The sequence below is a fragment of the Triticum urartu genome, chromosome 3A (genome assembly GCF_056163025.1).
Source record: "Triticum urartu cultivar PI428250 chromosome 3A, HENAU_Tu73, whole genome shotgun sequence".
NCBI classification, from domain to species: domain Eukaryota; kingdom Viridiplantae; phylum Streptophyta; class Magnoliopsida; order Poales; family Poaceae; genus Triticum; species Triticum urartu.
In genome coordinates this window covers 177024068-177042916 of record NC_141875.1, presented here as the reverse complement: position 1 = coordinate 177042916, position 18849 = coordinate 177024068, and the positions used below count along the sequence as shown (strand labels likewise).

The following is an 18849-nucleotide window of genomic DNA, read 5'->3' as shown; positions in this document are numbered from 1 at the left end:
TATTCTAGTACGGACTCTTGAATAGATCGATCTGAACGAATAACTTTGAGGTGGTTTCGTACCCTGCCATAATCTCTTCGTTTGTTCTCCGCTGTTAGTGACTTCGGAGTGACTCTTTGTTGCATGTTGAGGGATAGTTATGTGATCCAATTATGTTATTATTGTTGAGAGAACTTGCACTAGTGAAATTATGAACCCTAGGCCTTATTTCCTAGCATTGCAATACCGTTTGTGCTCACTTTTATCATTAGTTACCTTGCTGTTTTTATATTTTCGGATTACAAAAACCTATATCTACTATCCATATTGCACTTGTATCACCATCTCTTCGCCGAACTAGTGCACCTATACAATTTACCATTGTATTGGGTGTGTTGGGGACACAAGAGACTCTTTGTTATTTGGTTGCAGGGTTGCTTGAGAGAGACCATCTTCATCCTACACCTCCTACGAATTGATAAACCTTAGGTCATCCACTTGAGGGAAGTTTTCTACTGTCCTACAAACCTTTGCACTTGGAGGCCCAACAACGTCTACAAGAAGAAGGTTGTCTAGTAGACATCAATAACAAGATGGGATTTTTATCATATTGCATGAATTTATCCCTCTACATCATGTCATCTTGCTTAAAGCGTTACTCTGTTCTCATGAACTTAATACTCTAGATGCGTGCTGGATAGCAGTCAATGTGTGGAGTAATAGTAGTAGATGCAAGCAGGAGTCGGTCTACTTGTCTTGGACGTGATGCCTATATACATGATCATACCTAGATATTCTGATAACTATGCTCAGTTCCGTCAATTGCTCAACAGTAATTTGTTCACCCACCGTAAAATACTTATGCTCTTGAGAGAAGCCACTAGTGAAACCTATGGCCCCCGGGTCTATCTTCCATCATATTAATCTTCCAACACTTAGCTATTTTCATTGCCTTTTATTTTACTTTGCATCTTTATCATAAAAATACCAAAAATATTATCTTATCATATCTATCAGATCTCACTCTCGTAAGTGACCGTGTAGGGATTGACAACCCCTTATCGCGTTGGTTGCGAGGATTTATTTGTTTTGTGTAGGTCCGAGGGACTCACGCGTAGCCTCCTGCTGGATTGATACCTTGGTTCTCAAAAACTAAGGGAAATACTTATGCTACTTTGCTGCATCACCCTTTCCTCTTCAAGGGAAAACCAACGCAGTGCTCAAGAGGTAGCTGCCGGGGTACTGATCCACGGGCACCTATGGGACCGGCGGACCGAGTCCCTTTCGGTTCGGCGGGGGAGGAGATCGTGCAAAGAGCGGATCGAGGCGAAGCACGCGAGCGGTTTACCCAGGTTCGGGCCGCACGGATGCGTAAAACCCTACTCCTGCTTTATGATTTGTATTGAGTTCTTGCTCGGGAGCGCGGAGTGCTACAGTACACACCAGCAGCTAACGAGACCGAGCGTGAGTGTATCTGAGCCAGCTAACCCCCCTCTATGTTGCGCATGGGCCTCCTTTTATATGCTCAAGGGGTCACCGACAGGTGGCAACGGAGGCAAAGGGTAAAAATGGAAAGGTGCCGCGGTAGGTACAGCTACCTGCTACAGTGTATCATACCTAACCCTGACGGCAGGGGACAAGGGCCTTAAATGCCCGTCTGTGTCGCCTAAATAGTGTAAAAGGGACCGGCAGGGACGCCACCGCTCGCCACGATGGCAATCTTGTCAGCGCCGCTTGCCACCGCGCGCCGCTGGCTGCACAGCCTCCCGCCACGCACGCCTGGAAGGGTCCCAGAGCGACACGTTGGTGGACGTGCTGGAGCGCGGGCACAGAGTAGTGGCTTGCCACGGCAAGCGCCTTGCCGCGGTCTTTGTCTTGTCGCGCCGGGGAGCTTATCGCTCACCGGGCCTTGCCGGGACACGTGGCGCGTCACGGCAAGCTCCTTGAGATGCCTTGGTTGGCCTTCCCGGCAAGCTCCTCTTGCCGGGGTCTTGAGGTGCCTTGGTTGGCCTTCCCGGCAAGCTCCTCTTGCCGGGGTCTTGTCTCTTTGACTTGGATACTTTGTTCTTGAATGGCTCCAAAGGAACCACGGAGGACCTTGGCGGTCACCCGGCAAGCTTTGCCGCGGGACGCTGCGACTGCCCGTGCACAAGTTCGGGATACTAGGGTACCCCTACTCTAGTACACCGACAGGAGCCCCCGGGCCTGGGCCATACACAGTGCCGAGCTCTGTTGGGCTAGGCCCAAAACAGGGCACGAGCACGCGCGGCCTAGGTTACGCCGTATCTCACTCCGTATCCGCCGCGCCCTCCCCGAACGGCACGCGTTGAATGCGGCGTTGTGGGAAAGACCATGGGTGGTTTATTTATTCGGAAATGCGGAACGTCCGCCCCTTCCCTCTTTATAAGCAGGGGAAACAAGGGAAGTTCGCCCATTCGCCCGTTGCTGCTTCCAATCTCAGAAATCTCCGCCGCTCCCTCGCCTTCCCAAAGCTGAGAGAGAGAGAGCAGCGCTCCGCCCCCCATCGCCACCAGCACCACCAAGGCCGTCGACCTCCTCCACTACTTCCGCCATGGCTCCAAAAGCCGACAAGGGGAAGGTCGTGAAGTCGACCAAGGCGCAGCGGCTTGCGGCGCTGCGGAAGGAGCGGGCCGTCTTCCCCCCAAGCTTACCGCGAAGGAGCTGAGGGAGAACTACTACCTCTTCTGGTCGACGGAGATGCGTGCGCATCCGCGCACGAAGGTACTCCCCGCCGCCGCTTGGAAGAAGGCCCCAAACGGATACCCTTTCTTCGCATTGTTCTTCTCCTGCGGGCTCTGCCCGCCTTTCTCTGAATTCTTTTGCGACATCATGAATACCTACGGGTTCCACCTCCTCGACTTCACCCCCAATGCCGTTCTGACCATGGCAGTTTTCGCACATCTCTGCGAAAACTTTGTCGGGGTCCATCCCAACGTAGCCCTCTTTCGCCACTTCTTCATACCCCGAGTAGAGAGAGGAGAGCCTCTATCCGGCGGAATCGCCTGGATCTCGAGGGCCGGCAAGAAGGAAACCTATCTGGAGGGAGAATTCCGCGGCAAGTGGGAGGAGTGGAGAGCAGACTGGTGCTGGATTGACGAGGAGAACCCACAGCCATTCACCACCCGGCGCCAAACCCCAGTAGCACACGGCAGCGATTGGAGTGACGTGGCCCCGGAAGATGACAGGCTGAAGATTGCCGTCACCAGGATCCTACGCCTCAGGCTTGACGGGCTCACTGTAGGTGCTGTTGGCGCAGATTTCCTTCGCCGCCACATCGCTCCCCTGCAGGAACGGGGGAGGCCAACTTGGGAGTTCAAGAACGCGGCAGACATCATGAGGCTGCGTCCGGGCCTCAACTTCAACTTCACAGTTCTGGAGCTCAACGCGATGCTCCAGGAGCTCTTCAAGTATGACCCCCAACATCCCGAAGTTTTCAGGTTGCCGGGGGGCGTCGTTTCGCTGTGCTACAATTCCTCGCTCGACCGCATCCGTGCAATGATGCCGGAGTGCGACTCGCATGGAATTGTGCCAACTTGGCAGGAGCCTGCAGGCGACGTCGTGCAGCAGTTCTTCGATGACTTGGTGGAAGTGCCGATCCGCTCCGACGAGAAGGATGGCCTCACCCGCGACACCACCGACGAGGAGCTGACGCGCATCGCCACTAGGTTGGAAGAGGCGGCGGCAGCCGCGGCCGCAGGTGAATTTGGATTCACCGTGGAGGAGGCAGATGCAGCAGAAGCGGCAAGCCATGCCGAGCGAGGGGAGCCCGCAGGCAAGAAGGAGCTTGCCGGGCGTGACGCCGAGCCGAGCGAGCCCGCCAAGGACACGAGCGGCTCATTGGAAATCAACTCCTCTTCCTCCTCATCTTCGGGCAGCTCGCCGCAAGCAGAGCCTCCATCCCCACCAAGAAGGCGCCTCCGCAAGGCCGGTGACGTGGCGGAGCGGCAAGCGGGTCAACAGTCGCCGCGCCGCGTGACACGCTCCACCGCGGCAAACATCGTTGCCGCGGGAGCGCCTCATGCTGCGACGGCAACTGGAGCGGGGTCTAGCCGGACCACCGCTTCAGTTCCTGCCGCTGCTCACGCCGCGCCGGCAGCCGGAGCAGGGTCGTCTCAGACCACCGCCACTGCTCCCGCCAAGCGGCCAAGGGAAGCTTCTCCTCCACCTCCTCGCGCCGGGCGCGCGCCGGACTTCGACTTCTCCGCGTTCAGCTCCGACGAGGAAGAAGAAGAAGAGTAAGCTTCTCTTGCTGTACTTGCAGTTCTTCAATTCTTGCTGTTTGGTCTTGTATTTGATTTGCTTTTCTCTGAACTTGTTCTTCTTTAGGACTCTGGCCCAGAGAGCAGCAAAGAGGGCCAAGGTCCCGGTGATTGTCATCGAGGACGAACCTACTGCGACAACAGGAGGTGCGCCCGAGACAACCTTGCCGGACCCGGCAACCTTTCTCCAGAGCAGCCCCCAGCGTAAGTATATGGTTTGCTTTCTGCTTGTGAGGTGCGCATGGATACTTTGTCTTTGCTGACATTTGATTGCTGATTTGTGTAGGAGCAGAGCAGCCCCACCAGGAGCCAAGGGAGAATCCCCCGACAAGGGAGAATTCTCCGGCAAGGGAGGGCTTCCCGGTAAGGGAGAAGTCTCCGGCAAGGGAGGGTTCTCCGGCAAGGGACAGCACCAGCGGCCCCCCGACAGCGGAGACCACGACTGCAGAACCTGGTGCAGGTACTCCTCTTGCTTCAAAACTTCCCTTGGGTTCTTCTTCTTTTGATCTTCTTTTTGTTGGATTTTTGATTGACTCTTCCCCCTTTTCCGGCCGTCAGACCCATCCGCTGCAGAGCTGATGGAGATCGAGGTCGCCGCCGACGAAGCAGCCGGTGGTGGCGATGCCGCCGGCGCAGAGGCCGCCAAGGCTGCCGCCGCGGCAACTGGCGAGGGGTCTGGCGATCGCACTGACGGCCCTGAGGCCGCAGGAGCACCAGGCGCTGCACCGACCGCCGACCCGTCCGCCGCTGCCGCAGCGCCAGGCTCTGAAGAGCCCCAGCCAGGCGTATACTTGAAGGCCGGTGAAGGCGTCTTCATCAACCTCCCCTGGGCGTCGAGCTCCAAGGCACCGGTCGAGGGAGAGATCTTCGACGGGGAAGTGCTCGCCTCCGCTGGGCTGACGCTGGTTGACGCGCCAAGCAGCAGCAGCAACGAGTCTGAGGAGGAGCGGCTGCTGCGGAAGTTGCTGTCGCTCTACCACGTGCGGCAAGCCAAGCTGGAATCCCATGAGGCGCTTGTCGCGAAGGTGGGAGCAGACATCGAAAAGCATGCGGAAGAGCTCGGGGGTTTCCACCGGGAAGCCCTCCGATCCCTGGCGGAGGAGCGGGAGCGGCTCGCTGAAGCGCAGAAGGCCTTCCTCCTCGAGAAGGCCGAAGTCGAAGAGCAACAGCGACTTGCCGCTGTGAAGCTATCCGCGGAGGAGGGCGAGCTGGCGCAGCGGAAGGTCAATCTTGACGCCCACGAGGAGGAGCTTGCCGTGCGCGAGGAAAAACTCGGCGGAGCCCTCAAGCAAGCAGAGGACGCTGCCGCCGCCGCCGAGGCCGCCGAGAAGGAGTTGGAGACGAAGGTGGCACAGCTAGAAGCCGATCTTGCCGAGAAGGGCAAACAGCTCAGCGCCGCCAAGGACTCCAACGCGGATCTTGAGTCAAAGCTGACCACTTTGACCAGGACGCTGGACGGCGCCAAGAAGCAGGAGGCGGCCTTGAAGGAGGAGATCAAGGCCGACAAGGCGCTGCTAGAGAGTGTTGCCGCCACCCAAAACGCCTTCAGGGAGACTGTGGAGCATTGGACGGAGAGTCTTGTGGTTGCCGCCACAGATATTAACAGGGAGTTGGCGCAGCTGGGGATGGAGGATCTCGGGTATCCCTCTGACGAGAACCTCCAACCCAGTGCCAAGCTCGTCTTATTCTTCAAGGGCGTGGCGACGGCCCTCCGGCGACTCCGGGAGAGGATCCCAAAGTAGCTGGCCGACGAGTCACGCAAGATCTGCGCGGGAGCTCTTCAGAAAGTGTTGGTGAAGGTGGCCTTCCGCAATCCGGGCCTCAACTTCACCAACGTCCTCAAGACCCTGCCGCCGGATGCCGATCTGGAGGCGCTCAAGGCCCTTGTCGCACCCATTGTGGACAAGGTGAGCGGGATCAAGAGGATCGAGGGCGATCACGTAGATTAGGCCGCCCATTTCTTCTTTCCTTGTCGCTGTTTATCATGTTATGAAAACAATCTATTAGAGCTGCGACAAGCTATCTTTGTAATATAACTTTTATTCTGGGTAATGATTGCAATGTTATTCCCTTTACTTGATTCCTCCCTTTGTATGTTTTCGCCCTACGCTTTTAGGGAACTTGCCGGTGCAGGCACCTGAGCCGCGAGCGCTGAGTGCGGAACGTCAGCAGCCTGCTGGCGGTGCCGCTACCGACAAGAAACCTTGTCGCAACTAGTTGCAGCTCACTTAAGTTGTTGAGCAGACTCGAAACAAAGTAAGGGCGCAACTAGCTACGAGTTGGTTCCTCCGCGCACAGGTTTCCCATACAAAGTGCGGTCGTTCAAGGGAGATAACTTAAAACTTAAAAAATTTGATTGCTCAAACTTTGGCAACTTAGCTTTTCTGTTGTTTGCTTCCCGGCAAGGCGAAACTTTCTTGAACGACGCCTGGTCCATACCATCGTCTTCTCCTTTCCTCCCCGGCAAACTTGTGGGCGAGGGAACCTTTCTTTCCTTGAGAGAAAAGAAAGAAGAGAAAATAAAGATATGGAGCCTTACGGCTCGTTATTGCTTACCGGGGTTTAGGTGCTACACAAAGTGTCAGATAACACATGCATAAAATAGAAAGCATGAAATTGACAAAATGTGCGGAGCACATGAGCTTTACTTATGCACGGGGTCTGCGCTCGGCTTTGTACAAAGGTTTACATGCAACAGCGGCAAGACTTGTACAAAAGGTGGTTGCCGGAACAGGTTCCGGCAACCACGCCTTACGGGTAAAACTTACGAAGAAGCTCAATGTTCCAGGAGTTGCTCACCGGAATGCCATCTTCGGTCTCAAGGCGGACAGCGCCAGGCCTAGTGACTCATTTCACCCGGTAAGGGCCTTCCCACTTCGGCGTCAACTTGTTGGAATTCTTGGTGGACTGAACACGCCGAAGAACAAGGTCGCCTTCCTCGAGACTTCTGGCATTAACTTTGCGGCTATGGTAGCGGCGCAAAGCTTGCTGGTAGCGAGCAGCTCACACAGCAGCCTGAAGACGGTCTTCCTCAAGGAGCAGCGCGTCATCTTGTCGCAGCTGCTCTTGCTCGAGCTCATCATAAGCGAGCAGTCGAGGTGACCCGTATACGAGTTCCGTGGGGAGAACTGCCTCTGCTCCATAGACTAGAGCGAAAGGTGTCTGGCTAGTGGCTCGATTTGGCGTCGTTTTGATCGACCAAAGAACCACCGGCAGCTCCTCGATCCAGTTTCTTCCGCACTTGTGCAGCCTGTCGAAAGTCCTGGTCTTGAGCTCGTGCAGCACTTCAGCATTTGCCCTCTCTGCTTGACCATTGCTTCTCAGGTGAGCAACAGAAGCGAAGCAGACCTTTGCGCCAAGATCTTGGACGTACTGCATGAAGGTGCGGCTCGTGAATTGTGTACCGTTGTCGGTGATTATCCTGTTAGGGATCCCGAAGCGGCAAACAATCGACCTGAAGAACTTGACTGCTGACTGTGCTGTCACCTTCCTCACTGGTTCCACTTCCGGCCACTTTGTGAACTTGTCGATTGCAACGTACAAGTACTCAAAGCCCCCGATTGCTCGGGGAAAGGGGCCGAGGATGTCGAGCCCCCAGACCGAAAATGGCCAGGATAAAGGGATCGTCTGGAGAGCTTGAGCTGGTTGGTGTATCTGCTTGGAATGGAACTGGCACGCTTCACACTTGGTTACTTGTGCAGTTGCATCCTGGAGGGCTGTCGGCCAAAAGAAACCTTGACGGAATGCTTTGCCGACAAGTGCTCTTGTGCCGATGTGGTGGCCACATATGTCTCCATGTATCTCTACCAACAGCTTTTGTCCGTCTTCCCGGTGAATACACTTCAATTTCACACCGTTGAGTCTTCTTATGTACAGTGTCTTGTCGACAGACTGGTACATACTTGACTGCCGGGCTACTCTTTCCGCTTCTTCTGTCTCCTCGGGAAGTTCTCCTGTCTGAAGGAAACGGACAATCTGCTGCGCCCATGCTGGAGCTTGTGGCTCGACAACAAGGACTAAAGGCAAATCTGCCGCTGCGGGAATATCCGCTTCTACGGCGAGAACCTGCGGATCTGCCGGAGCTTGACGTTCCCCGACAAGCTTGCCGGAGCAAAACTTGCCGGGAGCTTCTGCTTCAACGGAACAAACCCTGGGGTTTGCCGGAGCAGACTGCTCCTCAGCGCTCTTGGCATTGATCTTGGGGACTGCTGTGGGAACATCCGCTTCTACAGCGAGAACCTGCGGCTCTGCCGGAGCGTGACGTTCCCTGGCAAGCTTGCCGGAGCAAAACTTGTCGGGAGCTTCTGCTTCAACGGGACAAACCCTAGGGCTTGCCGGAGCAGACTTCTCCTCAGCGCTCTTGGCGTTGATCTTGGGGACCTTCTTGGCGGCGGCTTCGGGAAGCTCTGCCGGCAAATAGTCACCAGAAATCAACTTCCTCTTCTTGCTCTATCCAGTTGATGGCGTTACGGATGGCTGAGTCAGCTTGAGCACAAAGATCCCTGGTTCCACAGGTAATTTAAGTGCGGCGCACTTTGACAGGCCATCGGCAATGGCGTTCTGAGCTCTTGGAACATGCTCCATTTGTAGGCCGTCAAAGTGCTCTTCTAGCTTTCTCACTTCGTCGACGTAAGCTTCCATCAACGGACTCTGATAGTTCTTGTTCACTTGGCGGACGACAAGCTGTGAGTCACCCCTGACAATGAGCTTCTTGATCCCAAGGTCTGCCGCGATCCTGAGACCGGTAAGCAAGCCTTCATACTGTGCAGTATTGTTTGTTGCTTGCTCCTTGGGAAAGTGCATCTGGACTACGTACTTGAGGTTCTCTCTAGTGGGTGCGACAAGCAGCACACCAGCGCCGGCACCTTGCAGCGAAAAGGCACCATCATAGTACATCAGCCACTCTTTGCCTGCTTCTTCGATGGGGATGCTCGTTTCTGGAATTTCTTCATCTGGTGTTGGCGTCCATTCTGCTATAAATTCTGCCAATGCTCTGCTCTAGATAGTTGAAGTACTCTCAAACTTGAGGCCAAAGCTCAACAGTTCCAGTGCCCACTCAACAATCCTGCCTGTCGCTTCTGGATTTTGTAGTATCCTCTTCAGCGGAAAGCGAGTGACAACTGTGATCTCATGTGCTTGGAAGTAATGGCGCAGCTTTCTCGAGGCCATGAGAAGGCCGAAAAGCAATTTCTGCATGCCAGAGTACCTTGACCTAGCCCCCTGTAGAAGGGAACTGACAAAGTAAACTGGGCGCTGCACCATTTTCTTTTGTATCTCCTCGTGCATCTGCGCAGATTCATCTTTGTCGGGACCAGAGCTTGTCGGGGAAGCCCCCTGCTTGTCGCTGGATGTGCTTGCCGTGGTTGCGGGCTCGTCATCTGCCTCCCTCTCTGCTACTAACGCAGCACTAACCACTTGATTGGTTGCCGCTATGTACAGCAGCAACTTCTCTTGTGGCTTAGGTGCGACAAGTATTGGAGGGGAGGACAGGTATCTCTTCAAGTCTTGCAGCGCAGCCTCCGCTTCCAGAGTCCATTTCATTGGACCTGCCTTTTTCAATAATTTGAAAAATGGCAGGGCGCGCTCAGCAGACCTAGAGATAAACCTGCTGAGAGCAGCCACGCAACCGGCAAGTCTTTGTACATCCTTGACGCGCTTGGGTGCTTCAATCTGCTCAATGGCCTTGATCTTGTCGGGATTGGCTTCAATTCCCCGCTGACACGAAGAACCCGAGAAGCTTGCCGGAGGGAACTCCAAACACACACTTCTCTGGGTTGAGCTTGAGGCTGATCTTGCGCAGATTTGCAAAGGTCTCGTCTAAATCTTGAATCAGAGTTGCCCTGTCCTTTCTCTTGACCACTATATCATCCATGTATGCTTCCATATTTCTGTGTATTTGCGGCTCAAGAGCGACATGAACCACCCTTGCAAATGTTGAACCAGCATTTTTTAATCCGAAAGGCATCCGTACGAAACAGTACGTGCCACATGGAGTAATAAATGCGGTCTTCTCCTCATCCTCTTCTGCCATGAAGATCTGATGATATCCTGAGTATGCGTCAAGAAATGAAAGCAAATCACATCCGGCTGTGGAGTCAACAATCTGGTCAATGCGCGACAAAGGAAATGGGTCTTTGGGGCAAGCTTTGTTAACATCGGTAAAATCAATACAAAGTCTCCATTTCCCGTTTGCCTTGCGCACGACTACAGGATTGGCCAACCACGTAGGATGGAGCACTCCTCTAACAAGGCCTGCTGCTTCCAACTTCTTGATCTCTTCTGCGATGAATTCTTGGCGCTCCACTGCTTTCTTCCTGACCTTCTGCTTGACGGGCCGCGCATGAGGACAAACGGCAAGGTGGTGCTCAATTACTTTCCTGGGAACACCGGGGATGTCAGACGGTTGCCACGCAAACACGTTGACATTCGCCCGCAGGAAAGCAATGAGCGCGCTTTCCTATTTAGGGTCGAGAGTGGCACTGATGGTGAAGGTACCACTAGTGCCGTCCTCCTTGGCGGACACCTTTTTCGTCTCTGGCGGAGCTGCCATCGTCTTCTTATACTTGCCGGTGGAGCTCGATGGTGCGTCCTCGACGGCAGCGCAGCACTCCGAAGAGGTGCGCTTGCCGGAGTGGGCATCAGAACTCTTGCCGGACTTGGTCTTCTTCCCCCCGGGAGCTTCAGCGGCAAGTGACTCGCGTTCTGCTGCGGCTGCTGCTTCCCGGTAGATCTTGTGGGCGCAGATAAGAGCGTCCTTCTTGTCACCGGGGACAGAGATGACGCTTATCGGGCCTGGCATCTTCAGCATGTTGTATGCGTAGTGAGAGGCTGCCATGAACTTGGCGAGTGCTGGACGGCCAAGTATCCCATTGTAAGGTAATGGAATATCGGCAACGTCAAAAGTGACCCTCTCAGTCCTGAAGTTCAGCTCGCTGCCAAATGTAACTGGCAACGTGACCTTCCCCTTCGGCTTGCTCCTTCCCGGATTGATTCCTTGAAATGTGCCGGTCTCTTCAAGCTCGCTGTCAGGGATCTGGAGTTTCTGGAGTACAGCGGAGGAGATCAGGTTCAAGCCGGCCCCGCCGTCAACTAGCATCTTAGTGACCTTGAGGTTGCGGATAGTTGGTGAAACCAACATCGGCAAACACCCACCGCAGTTGTGCGATCAGGGTGGTCCTCAATGTCAAAGATGATAGGCGTGCTGGACCATTTCAGAAGCTTGCGCGATTCGATAGGTGGTTCTGCTGCATTGACTTCCCGCACCCACTGTTTGAGTTGGCGGTGCGAAGTATGCAGAGAAGCACCACCGTCAACGCACAAGACCTCTGTGGCTTTCTGGAACTCCTGCTCGCTGGTCTCGACATCATCCATGTCTTCGTCATCGTCGTCGTCTTCATCGTTGTCGCGGCCGCGGGGAGGTCTATCTCCTTGCCGCTGCTTGGCCTTGCCGCGGCGTCCTCCCCGGCCGGCGCGCTTCTTGCCGGATTCTCCAGCACCTCCTTGGGCCCTCTCCTTGTCGCGTCGCTCGTACTCAGCCTTTTGCTGCTGGACAAGCTGCTCGACTTTCTTGCAGCTCTGGAGGTCATGACCCTTGGTGCGGTGAATCTTGCAGTACTGCTTGTCGGTGCCGTCCTGCTTGTCGGCGACTGCCACAGCCTGGCAGTTGGTGCATGCGGCAATCTCCTTGCCGGAGCTACCAACTTCGGCCTTCTTGGCGCCACCTTCGTTGCCGGACTGCTCAACGACTAGCACCTCTTTGCCTTTCTTCTTCCTGTTCCACCGCCGGTTTCTCTTTGTCGGGGCAGCATCCTCGCTGTCAGATCCTTCTGCTCCGGTCTTCTCTCCGGGGAGTTTCCTTCCTCAGCGCGTGCACACTTGTCGGCCAGGACATACAGCTCACTGATGTCTCTAATCCTGCACATCGCCATCTCCTCCCGCATCCTGCGGTTACGCACATTCTGATGGAACGCGCTGATGACCGCGGCGGGGTGGACGTCTGGGATGTTATACTGTACACGGCTGAACCTCTGAATGTACTTGCGTAGGGGCTCTCCTTCCTTCTGGGCGAGCAGATGAAGGTCGCTCTCTTGGCCATGAGGTTTGTGGCCGCCTGTAAAGGCGCCGACAAACTGATGGCATAGGTCTGCCCAGGAGGATATGGAGTTGTCCGGCAAGTGCATGAGCCAGGACCTGACGTTGGGCTTGAGCACCAGCGGGAAGTAGTTGGCAAGGATCTTGTCGTCCCGCCCCCGGCAGCCTGCACCGCGATGGTGTAGATGCTGAGGAACTCCGACGGATGCGTCTTGCCGTCGTACTTCTCTGGTACGTCTGGTTTGAAATTCTTCGTGCTGGGCCACTGGACTTGCCGCAGCTCACGAGTGAACGCAGGGCAACCTACCGCGTACGGCAAGTCGCCTGGTTCTCCCGGCGCATGCATGTCGACAGAGGGCCCAGCGCGCTGGTCTGATTGACGTCGCGCTTCTCTTCGGCGCTCGATGCGAGTATGAGCATCTTCTTGTTGTAGTTCTTGAAGAACTTGGCGCTGATCGCGATGAGCTCGTGGATCTGATGACGCGGTGTTGTCACTGTCGAGGTGGATCCGGCGAGACGGCGATCTTGGCCTTTGGGGTGGAGAGTGCACAGTGGTTGCACCCCCACCGGTCTTGTCGCCACCGGCTCGCGCCTGGCTGACCGGCTGCGGCTGCGACGTGCTCGGCTGCCGTTGAGTGTCGCCGTTGGCAAAGCCGATGAGACTCTGAATGGTAGCCCTCCAGTCGTCGATCTTGTCTGCCGTTGGAGGGTAGTCCAGGAGAAGTTGAGCTCGCGCCAAAGCTTCTGCTGCAGTGGCGGGTGGCGGTGGCAAACGGTGCGAGGAGCGGGATATGCTCGGACTTCTAACCACGTTAGAAGGAGCAGTATCCCGTCCAGGCGACCGTGTCTCGCTCGCGCCAGCATGTTGGTGTGCATGGTGGTCCTGAGCGCTCCGAGATCCACCAGCTCGATCTTGGTCTAGCAAACGCATGTTACCGTGAGTACCATGACGCTGCCGGTCCCGCGCCTCCTGAGATGGGCGTGGTGCATGTACGGACGCCGAGGTCTTGGAGTGCGCCCGGTCGTTGTGGGAGCCGGCTACGCCGCCGATGGGCAGCGCAGCCTTGTCCTTGGACCTGGCAGCACCGTGAGCTCCCTCGTCGACGCGCGTTCTTCCGCCGGCGCCTGCTCCATCAGCCGTTTGCTCCGGCGATGGTGGGTTCGGCGCGGACAGAGCAGCCGCCTCCGAAACCTTCTTCTTCGGTGGCATGTCGATGAAGATGACGAAGATCTAGCTCGCGAGAACGCCGGATCTGGTTCACACAACCTCAACGCCCCCTACTTGGCGCGCCAAAGATGCCGGGGTACTGATCCACGGGCACCTATGGGACCGGCGGACCGAGTCCCTTTCGGTTCGGCGGGGGCGGAGATCGTGCAAAGAGCGGATCGAGGCGAAGTACGCGAGCGGTTTACCCAGGTTCGGGCCGCACGGATGCGTAAAACCCTACTCCTGCTTTGTGATTTGTATTGAGTTCTTGCTCGGGAGCGCGGAGTGCTACAGTACACACCAGCAGCTAACGAGACCGAGAATGAGTGTATCTGAGCCAGCTAACCCCCCTCTACATTGTTCATGGGCCTCCTTTTATATGCTCAAGGGGTCACCGACAGGTGGCAACGGAGGCAAAGGGTAAAAATGGAAAGGTGCCGCGGTAGGTACAGCTACCTGCTACAGTGTATCATACCTAACCCTGACGGCAGGGGACAAGGGCCTTAAATGCCCGTCTGTGTCGCCTAAATAGTGTAAAAGGGATCGTCAGGGACGCCACCGCTCGCCACGATGGCAATCTTGTCAGCGCCGCTTGCCACCGCGCGCCGCTGGCTGCACAGCCTCCCGCCACGCACGCCTGGAAGGGTCCCAGAGCGACACGTTGGTGGACGTGCTGGAGCGCGGGCACAGAGTAGTGGCTTGCCGCGGCAAGCGCCTTGCCGCGGTCGTTGTCTTGTCGCGCCCGGGAGCTTATCGCTCACCGGGCCTTGCCGGGACGCGTGGCGCGTTGCGGCAAGCTCCTTGAGATGCCTTGGTTGGCCTTCTCGGCAAGCTCCTCTTGCCGGGGTCTTGAGGTGCCTTGGTTGGCCTTCCCGGCAAGCTCCTCTTGCCGGGGTCTTGTCTCTTTGACTTGGATACTTTGTTCTTGAATGGCTCCAAAGGAACCACGGAGGACCTTGGCGGTCACCCGGCAAGCTTTGCCGTGGGACGCTGCGACTGCCCGTGCACAAGTTCGGGATACTAGGGTACCCCTACTCTAGTACACCGACAGTAGCAGTATCACTACTATCAAGATTCATCAAAAATAGACCACTCCTTAAGGGTGCATGACCATAAAAAATATTACTCATATAAATAGAACAACCATTATTCTCATATTTAAATGAATAACCTTCTCGCATTAAACAAGATCCAGATATAATGTTCATGCTCAACGCTGGCACCAAATAACAATTATTTAGGTCTAAAACTAATCCCGAAGGTAGATGTAGAGGTAGTGTGCCGACGGCGATCACATCGACTTTGGAACCATTTCCCACGCGCATCGTCACCTCATCCTTAGCCAATGTTCGCTTAATCCGTTGTCCTTGTTTTGAGTTGCAAATATTAGCAACAGAACCAGTATCAAATACCCAGGTGCTACTGCGAGCTCTAGTAAGGTACACATCAATAACATGTATATCACATATACTTTTGCTCACCTTGCCATCCTTCTTATCCGCCAAATACTTGGGGCAGTTCCGCTTCCAATGACCAGTCTGCTTGCAGTAGAAGCACTTAGTCTCAGGCTTAGGTCCAGACTTGGGTCTCTTCTCTTGAGCAGCAACTTGTTTGCTGTTCTTTTTGAAGTCCCCCTTCTTCTTCCCTTTGCCCTTTTTCTTGAAACTGGTGGTCTTATTGACCATCAACACTTGATGCTCCCTCTTGATTTCTAGCTCCGTAGCCTTTAGCATTGCGAAGAGCTCGGGAATCGTCTTATCCATCCCTTGCATGTTATAGTTCATCACGAAGCTCTTGTCGCTTGGTGGCAGTGATTGAAGAATTCTGTCAATGACGCTATCATCCGGAAGATTAACTCCTAGTTGAATCAAGTGATTGTTATACCCAGACATTCTGAGTATATGCTCACTGACAGAACTATTCTCCTCCATCTTGAAGCTGTAGAACTTATTGGAGACTTCATATCTCTCAATCCGGGCATTTGCTTGAAATATTAACTTCAACTCCTGGAACATCTCATATGCTCCATGACGTTCAAAACGTCGTTGAAGTCCCGGTTCTAAGCCGTAAAGCATGGCACACTGAACTATCGAGTAGTCATCGGCTTTGCTTTGCCAGATGTTCTTAACATCTGGTGTTGCTACTGCAGTAGGTTTGGCACCTAGCGGTGCTTCCAGGACGTAATTCTTCTGTGTAGCAATGAGGATAATCCTCAAGTTACGGACCCAGTCCGTGTAATTTCTACCATCATCTTTCAACTTTGCTTTCTCAAGGAACGCATTAAAATTCAACGGAACAACAGCACGAGCCATCTATCTACAACAAACATAGACATGCAAAATACTATCAAGTACTAAGTTCATGATAAATTTAAGTTCAATTAATCATATTACTTAAAACTCCCACTTAGATAGACATCCCCCTAATCATCTAAGTGATCACGTGATCCAAATCAACTAAACTATAACCGATCATCACGTGAAATGGAGTAGTTTTCAATGGTGAACATCACTATGTTGATCATATCTACTATATGATTCACGCTCGACCTTTCGGTCTAGTTCCGAGGCCATATCTGCATATGCTAGGCTCGTCAAGTTTAACCTGAGTATTCTGCATGTGCAAAACTGGCTTGCACCCGTTGTAGATGGACATAGAGCTTATCACACACGATCATCACGTGGTGTCTGGGCACGACGAACTTTGGCAATGGTGCATACTCAGGGAGAACACTTTTATCTTGAAATTTAGTGAGAGATCATCTTATAGTGCTACTGTCAATCAAAGCAAGATAAGATGCATAAATGATAAACATCACATGCAATCAATATAAGTGATATGATATGGCCATCATCATATTGTGCTTGTGATCTCCATCTCCGAAGCACCGTCATGATCACCATCATTACCGGCGTGACACCTTGATCTCCATCGTAGCATCATTGTCGTCTCGCCAACTATGGCTTCTACAACTATCGCTACCAATTAGTGATAAAGTAAAGCAATTATAGGGCGATTGCATTGCATACAATAAAGCGACAACCATATGGCTCCTGCCAGTTGTTGATAACTCGGTTACAAAACATGATCATCTCATACAATAAAATATAGCATCATGTCCTGACCATATCACATCACAACATGCCCTGCAAAAACAAGTTAGACGTCCTCTACTTTGTTGTTGCAAGTTTTACGTGGCTGCTACGGGCTGAGCAAGAACCGTTCTTACCTACGCATCAAAACCACAATGATAGTTCGTCAAGTTAGTGTTGTTTTAACCTTCTCAAGGACCGGGCGTAGCCACACTCGGTTCAACTAAAGTTGGAGAAACTGACACCCGCCAGCCACCAGTGTGCAAAGCACGTCGATAGAACCAGTCTCGCGTAAGCGTACGCGTAATGTCGGTCCGGGCCGCTTCATCCAACAATACCGCCGAACCTAAGTATGACATGTTGGTAAGCAGTATAACTTGTATCGCCCACAACTCACTTGTGTTCTACTCGTGCATATAACATCAACGCATAAAACCTGGCTCGGATGCCACTGTTGGGGAACATAGTAATTTCAAAAATTTCCTACGCACACGCAAGATCATGGTGATGCATAGCAACGAGAGGGGAGAGTGTGTCCACGTACCCTCGTAGACCGAAAGCGGAAGCGTTAGCACAACGCGGTTGATGTAGTCGTACGTCTTCATGATCCGACCGATCAAGTACCTAACGCACAGCACCTCCGAGTTCTGCACACGTTCAACTCGATGACATCCCTCGAACTCTGATCCAGCCGAGCTTTGAGGGAGAGTTCCATCAGCACGATGGCGTGGTGACGATGTTGATGTTCTACCGTTGCAGGGCTTCGACTAAGCACCGCTACAATATTATCGAGGTGGACTATGGTGGAGAGGGGCACTGCACACGGCTAAAATATCCAAGAGATCAATTGTTGTCTCTATGGGGTGCCCCTCTCCTCCGTATATAAAGGAGGGGAGGAGAGGGCCGGCCAAGGGAAGGAGGCGCGCCCAAAGGGGGAGTCCTACTCCCACTGGGAGTAGGACTCCTCCTTTTCCTATTTGGAGAGGGAGAGGGAAGGAAGAGGAAGGAGGGAGGAAGGAAAGGGGGGGCGGCCCCCTTCCCAATTCGGATTGGGACTGGGGGGGCGCTCCCTCCCTTGCTCCTTTCCCCTCCTTTCCACTAAATCCCATTAAGGCCCACATACCTCCCGGGGGGTTCCGATAACATCCCAGTGCTCCGGTATTATCCCGATCTCACCCAGAACCTTTCCGGTATCCAAATATAGTCGTCCAATATACCGATCTTTATGTCTCGACCATTTCGAGACTCCTCGTCATGTCCGTGATCACATCCGGGACTCGAAACTACCTTCGGTACATCAAAAACCATAAACTCATAATATAACCGTCATCGAACTTTAAGCGTGTGGACCCTATGGGTTCGAGAACTATGTAGGCATGACCGAGACACGTCTCCGGTCAATAACCAATAGCGGAACCTGGATGCTCATATTGGCTCCTACATATTCTACGAAGATCTTTATTAGTCAAACCGCATAACAACATACGTTCACTACAAATAAAAGACACATCCGTGACATTTTGGGCCGAACAAAAAAATTTCTGCCATACATATGACACTTCTATGATGATAATTGTGACAAAACCTGGTATCATCATAGATGTGGTGGGCTCCTACTTGTATGACAAAAAATCATGACAGAAAATGGGCTTTTCGTCCTGGGCGGGCCGCAGACGCAGCTGCATTACATTCTTTGGGCCGTCCATGATGGAAAAAACCATGGTAGAAGCGAGGGGGAGGAAAATTTCGGGGAGTTCTCGGTTACGGTGGGAGGTTGGGGCCGAGCGATGCGCGTTTCTCTCGTACACGTACGCGCGTGTGTGCGAGGCGTTGGCTCTAACTGAACCCGAGCGAGGCGTTGGGCTCTAACTGAACCCGAGCGATTGCACTGCAGGCTACGCGTTACTGAACCCGAGCGATCGATCGATGGCTGTTAACTGAACCGGATCGAGCGATTCCTTCGCTACTGCTGCTAACTGAAGCCGATCGATGGGATGAACAGTTAGCGTTGCGGGGGGGTTTGGATGAACAGTGAGCGGTGGCGTTGCCTCTGGATGAACAGGACCCCGTGGTGTGGTGGAGGGCTGGATGAACAGTAGACGGTGGAGGGGTGCCCATGGAGGGGTGGATGAACAGGACCCCGTGGTGTGGAGGTCTGGATGAACAGTAGACGGTGGAGGGGTGGTTGAACGGGACCCCG

The 18849-nt window shown here is 53.8% G+C and overlaps 1 protein-coding gene across 1 annotated transcript; it reads right to left on the bottom strand.

The window, feature by feature from the left end:
• Positions 1–3210: 3210 nt before the first annotated feature.
• Positions 3211–15869, bottom strand: LOC147979103 (uncharacterized). Its single transcript, XM_087515037.1, has 2 exons — positions 14970–15869; positions 3211–3282 (listed from the first exon to the last, which is right to left on the bottom strand). Exons 1-2 carry the CDS (start codon positions 15867–15869, stop codon positions 3211–3213), a joined length of 972 nt encoding a protein of 323 aa, XP_087371163.1.
• Between the last annotated feature and the right edge of the window lie 2980 nt (positions 15870–18849).